Source organism: Vipera ursinii (assembly GCF_947247035.1).
Source record: "Vipera ursinii genome assembly, chromosome: Z".
Taxonomy (NCBI): domain Eukaryota; kingdom Metazoa; phylum Chordata; class Lepidosauria; order Squamata; family Viperidae; genus Vipera; species Vipera ursinii.
Genome location: NC_139517.1, coordinates 81,662,822 through 81,669,414, shown reverse-complemented (window position 1 = coordinate 81,669,414; position 6,593 = coordinate 81,662,822). Strand labels below are relative to the sequence as shown.

The 6,593-nt window shown below is 36.7% G+C and overlaps 1 protein-coding gene across 1 annotated transcript in view; it reads left to right on the top strand.

Annotated features, from left to right (window-relative positions):
* Window positions 1-4,839: 4,839 nt before the first annotated feature.
* The window catches only part of ZCWPW2 (zinc finger CW-type and PWWP domain containing 2), a gene marked incomplete at both ends in the record, with an annotated part of 38,407 nt that continues 36,653 nt past the window's right edge, over window positions 4,840-6,593 (top strand). The window contains 2 exons of the mRNA XM_083379017.1: window positions 4,840-5,126; window positions 6,067-6,226. Coding sequence (XP_083235143.1) covers window positions 4,840-5,126; window positions 6,067-6,226 — 447 coding nt within the window. The remainder of the gene's footprint in view (window positions 5,127-6,066; window positions 6,227-6,593) is intronic.

Below are 6,593 nucleotides of genomic sequence, written 5' to 3'. Positions count from 1 at the left end.
AGAGGGGAAAAAGCTGGCCATCTATTCCATTTTCTCATTGTGAAATGAGATGGATCTGCTGATCTGTCTTTTTGTTCATTTCATATGCAGGAATTGTACAGAAGTGTAATAACAGTGTTGTCAGCGCAATGAACAAAAGAAAATGAAACTAATCGGATGAAGCACCAGCATGAACACGTGAAAAAGTCCCTCTACAACTGCAATCTATAGTGATTGATCTAAAAAAACAATGCAATCGAATTGACTTGAAAAGGCCAAAACAATAAAAAAAATCTGAGGCAATATTATTATTAAAAATTATATATTTTGTATGTATTTTTAAGGCTGATAACATTTGGACATTTGAGAGATTGCAATTGTCCATCTAGCCTATAAGGTATTGGTACAACTTTTAGATTAGAGGAATTGTAAATTAAAATGTTACAAAGATAAACTTTTACATGTTTGGGGAAACATTTCCTAATTGAAGCAATGTCTTAACACTTTCCGGTTGAGAAGGCATTTGGAGAAGGGAAGTATCAGTTGAAGATGTTAAATTATAAAAAAAACCTGCATATGGACAAACATGATCAATTTATTTAATTTAATCTGTAGGCTTCATTTTAGAATTAAATCTTCCCAGATCGGTTTAAAACATAAAAATAATATGCATCAACATTTTGTACACATATTACACATGGAAATATATTTCAGAAGAATAGAATAGAATAGAATAGAATGAATAGAATAGAATAGAATAGAATAGAATAGAATAGAATAGAATAGAATAGAATAGAATAGGCATGTCAAACTCCCGGCCCATGGGCCGGATGCGTCATGCTGAAACTGCGCCCACCCAATTGCCAGCAATGGGGAAAAAGTGATACATCGCGCAAGGTCACGTGAGTTTGACATGCCTGGAATAGAACAATAGACCTGGAAGGTACCTTAGAGTCCCCTGCTCAAGAAGGAGAACCTATACCATTTCAGACAAATGATTGTCTAGTCTCTTCATAAAAAGCTCCAGTGATAGAGCACCCACGACTTCTGAAGGCAAGCTGTTCCACAGGTTAATTGTCCTCTCACTGTTAGGAAGTTTCTCCTTAATTCCAGGTTGCTTCTCTGTTTGGTCATCTTCCAACCATTGTTTCTTGTCCTGTCTCTGCTGCTTTGGAGAATAGTTTGATGTCTTCTTTGTGGCAGCCCCTCAAATACTGGAATACTGCTATCATGTCACCCGTTTCTTTTCTTTAGACTAGCCAAGCCCAAGTCTTGCAGCCGTTCTTCATATGTTTTAGTCTGCAGGCCTTTGATCATTTAGTTGCTCTTCTTTGAACTTTTCCAAAGTCTCAACATCTTTTTTGTAGTATGGTGACCAAAATTGGTTGCAGTATTCCAGGTGTGGTCTTAGGGTTTTATAAAGCAGTACTAATTCTTTGCCTGATCTTGATTCTATGCCTCTGTTTATACAACACAGGATTTTTTTGGCTGCTGCTGCACATTGCTGGCTCATATTCAAGTGATAGTTCACTAGGACTCGAAGGTTACTCTCACAGTTATGTTTTTGAGCCAGATCTCATCTAATCTATACTTATACCTTTGATTTTTTCCTGCCTAAATGTAAAACTTTGCTTTTTTCCAGAATAACATTCATTTTGTTGGATAGGGCCCATTGTTCAAGTTTGTCAAGATCTATTTGGAACCTGAGTTTGTCTTGGTGTATTGACTATTCCTGCTAGTTTAATGTCATCTGCAAATTTGATGAGTTCCCCTTCTATTCCCTCATGTAAGTCATTTATGAAGATATTAAATAGTACTGGGCCTAAGACGGAGCCTTGTGATACCCCATTGCTTACTTCTCTCCATGTGGATGTACTACCATTGAGGATTACTCGCTGAGTACGGTTTGTCAGCCAGCTACAGATCCAGCTGGTGATGATGTTGTCTATTCCACCTTTTTCTAGCTTACTAAGCAGCAGATTGTGGTCTACTTTGTCAAATAGTGTAATGTTACATAATGTATATGACATTCTGAGATATGTCATATAAGAATGACATAATACACATACTTACATGCATTCATACATTTGTACATGTATTCATACATAAATGTCATTCTTTCATCACAGCCTTCAGAGGCTGATACTAATTGCAATAAGTAATTAAGATCAAAATAATTATAGAGGAATTTTGTACATTGTTCATTTCAGTGGGACATATTTAAGGTTCTCATTAAAATAAGTAAGGGTTGTGTATGTGATTTTGTCAGAAAGCAGCCGAATTATTACTAATATAGTAAAAATGCCATGTTATATCCACTTCCGCCTTTATAATTAATTTGAGGCAATCTTAATCCTACAGAAATGACCCATCTTGACCGTATTTATTAAATGCTAGTGGCAAGCTCAAGCATCACATTATTTCTTTGTTTTCCTCCTCTTCTGTGTAACTCACTCTAATTTACATGTGATTTAGTAGTTCTCTCATATTTTTGTTTTGTTTATTTCCTGATCCATTATAACAGGGGTCCCCAACCTATGGTCCATGGCTGGGGACTGGGCTGTGGTCTCATGGCCAGTGGGCCATGGAAAAGACTGGTTGGTGCACGCACGTGTGAGCACACATTTCCCCCCTCACTTACGCTAGCGCCTGTGGCCCTGTTTCCACATGTGCATGGGCATGAACAGGAATGCTAGCGTTGGGTGGGTATCCGCAGCCTGTTTGCACATGTGCCGCTAGCCCAGGTGGTTTGCACAGCCCGTTTGCGCATGCGCGAATGGGCTGCTAGCCGCCGTGAGGGTGCATGGCCGTTCACACATGCATATGGTCTCAATGTATGCCGCATGCACGAAAGGACCAACAGACATTTGTCATAGATACCATGTGATTTCTGTGCATTGTTTTTAAAGTAATGTAGAAAATCTGGTGCAACTGTAAAATAATGTGTAATAAAATTTACTAAAAAATCAGTGAGTTGCAGTAGGAAGATGATGTAAATAATACATTAGAGAAGAAATAGGAAGCAGGTATCATTAAGATGAATCTGTAGCCTGAAGCTGGTAACCTAAGATGGTTCTACAGGAGATATCTGAATCATTCCTGAATTGACTTTGCAGCCACTTGATCATTACTTTAGCATTAGAGTCAATTTAATGTGCCTTTTACTCATTAGAAAGAACTGTTGCCTAAAACTTTCCTCCCAAGTTCAGAGTATCAGTCACCCTAGCAAGGAAAATTTTGGCTTCACTTCTTGACAGCTCCTAAGAAACCCCATCAAGACAATAGGCATCAGAGCAAAGTTATTCTGTAAATTTCTACTTTTTCTTGTAGAGAAGGTTAGTCTATTAAACTCCAATATTCTAAGTTTTCAAGTTCCCGTTTATTTTGTTCCCTTGTGTGAGGATTTTTCTCATTCTAGGACTTGAAACAGCTCAGGATAGTATAGTGAACTTCATTTATTCTTTGTTTTTTATTATTAAGACTATAATGGGTCATTGTTAAATTGTTCTTGAGAGATTCAGTTAATAATGAAGGCATGGTAATATGGAAAGGCCCTTGGATCCGGGTTGAAAAGCAAAAACTATTTGGGTTTATTGTTATCTTTAAAGAGCTGTTGAAATGCTGCATTAAATACTGATGTGATGATAACCCTTATTGTTTCAGACTCTTTAAATCTGACTTTATAAGCTACTATTTGCAACTTATACCAGCCACTCTGTGTGAGGTAGGATATTTGCTGTTTTACAAATATGCCAAACATGTCATATCAGCTATCTCTTTGGAAAACTAATTTTGCTTGTTTTAGGCCTCATATCAAGGATCTGTTTAATACGGCTAAATGAGCTTCACAATTAACTAGCAAGAAAAATTCATGGAACCATAATCACAGAAGCAGTTTGCTTTTCATAAAAGCAGTCACTTGACCTGATTTCAATCACCACATACATTACCCTGCACAGTCATGTGATCACATTTTGGGCACTTGGCAATCAGCTCATCTTTAGAGCCATTTGCAGCACAGTCAAGTGACTATGCTTTTGATAATTTTTGATGGCTTCCACTATTTGCCTCTGGTTTCTAGTGAAAACCAGATATTGGATAAAATAGATTTGCTTAATGATCACAGCATATACTTAATGATTGCCATAGGAAAGAGGGTAAAATTAGCTACAGTCACAAGATGACCAGCTTAATGACTGCAACAACTTAGGACCATAATTTTGGGTTGTAAGTTATAGTTGAGAATTACCTGTATGAGAACTACCTGTACTACCTATAGCTCAGTTATAATTGAGAACTATGTATACATGTTTTCATAAGTTAAGTACAGTGGTGGGATTCTAATACCTCAACAACCAGTTCTCATATTTGATGCAGGCCTGGGCCTCCGATGCCTATAGCGGACTTCTGGAGGTGGCATCCACACACTTCCGATGGGCCATTCTAGGCCTAGGAGGCCTCCTCCATGCCTCCAATGCCGCCTCCAAGGCCTAGAACGAACTTTCGGAAGTGGTATCCATGCACTTCCAGTGGACTGTTCTATGCCTGGGAGGCCTCCTTCAGGCCTCCAAGGCCTAGACTGGACTTCTGGAAGCTAGCCAGTTCTCCAAATTCAGGTAAATTTAGCTACTGGTTCTCCCGAACCGGTGCGAACCGGCTGAATCTCACCACTGGTTAAGTATAATTTCTACCCAAGCTGTAGAAGTTAATTATCACTTAATTTTGAGAGTAATTAGTTTTATTATTAACAGAGTTTTCATGGGAATGCAATTTAATGGGAATGATTTATGTTTAATATAGTTCTTTTATCTTTCAGAGGGAACAAATATTCTACAGACTAGAAAAGTGAAGACCTGTTATATGGATTCTGTAAAAGAAAATAATTTTTACATAGGTAAAGGGTGGATACAATGTGAGAACAGGGGCTGTTTAAAATGGAGACTGTTACAGCAAGATGATATAGAAAATATTGATTCTAATACACCATGGTACTGCTATATGAATATTGATCCACAGTTTAATAAATGTTCTGTTGCTGAAGAATATTTTCCCAAGGAGTCTCAATTTCAAAAACATGGATTAAAATATATTTATTCAAAGTTTCCATTAGGAAGCTTGGTTCTGGCAAAAATGAAAACATGGCCAAGGTAAGATTTTAAGAAATTAAGCATTAATTAGGGATAATTTAGATTAATTGCAGCATTGAAAAACAATGTTGTAATAAAGATTACAGATGTTCTTAAACCTTAGGGGACATAATGATTTTCTATTTAGCTTCCATTGTAGTTCTCCAACAATTCCTAAGTATAAACTGTGGTGGCACAGTGATTAGATTGCAGACTAACTCACTGCTCACTGCTAGGAGTTTGATTCTAACCAGTTCAAGGTTGACTCAGCCTTCCATCCTTCTAAGGTCGGTAAAATGAGGACACAAATTGTTGGGGGCAATATGCTGACTCTGTAAACTGCTTAGAGAGGGCTGTAAAGCACTATGAAGTGGTATATAAGACTAACTGCTATTGTAATAAATATGTCAGAACAATATATTTATGAAGAATTGTGATTAATAAAAGTATTTTTTTTAATTTGTGGAAAAAACATGGGAAATAGAGGAAATATTTATAGCATTGTGGGATTTATGTCAAGAGGTCGAATTAACAGCACAGTCTTAATATGCAGATTCATAAGGTGGGTGTAATTCAGAGAGTCCATTACAGAAGTCTTTGAGAAACCCATGAAAGTGGAGCACAAGATACAAGAAGTGGGCTGGAGTGTCCGTGGATCCACTGAATCCAGTAATTAGACTTCACAATTGGTTTCAGTAGGAAAATGTTTGCTTGAAACAATGACTTTATATTCTGAAAAACTACCTCCCATTCTTAGCAAGGTTTTATAAGTACAGGATGGTTTATCTTTCATTTCCTATTACCTTCTAACTGCTTACTTCCTCTCACTTACAACTGCTCTACTGGATATTTAATAGGTCTGTTGCTGATATATCTCCAAACATGTCTCTTTGTAGATACAGTATAAACCTATGCATTTAATTTTTCTCTGGACTTATTTTTGAAAATATTTTATTTTAAGATGGCCTGGCATTCTTTCTCCTGATCCTGTTGATGGACAGTATGTGAAATATGATTTTAATGGAGATGTTGAAAGTCATCATGTAGAGTTTCTGGGGAATCCCCATTCCAGGAGTTGGACTGCCATAAAATACATTGATCTTTATCCCAATTCATTTAAGGTAGGTTTTTAAAAAAACTCTAATTAAACATTAAATGAAATTATTTAAATTCACTTATCTGCAGATAAAATATAGATATTTTTTAAAGCCACACTATTGATGTACCAGCAAGCTATGAATCATCAGTTTGGTGTGTGTGTATGTGTGTGTGTCATTTATTAAAAACTGATAATAAATTAATGTTAGTTGAGTCTCAAGGAATCTTGACTGACCAATACATTACAGCTATTCTTCATGTGCTAGATGAATAATTCTTAGGATCATCCAATGCAGATTAGAGTCCTACATGAAAGAGTTGTGCATATATTTAGGCTGGTTTTAGAAAAGGCCCAAATAGCATTATTACTGATGCATGCTGGTTAATTAA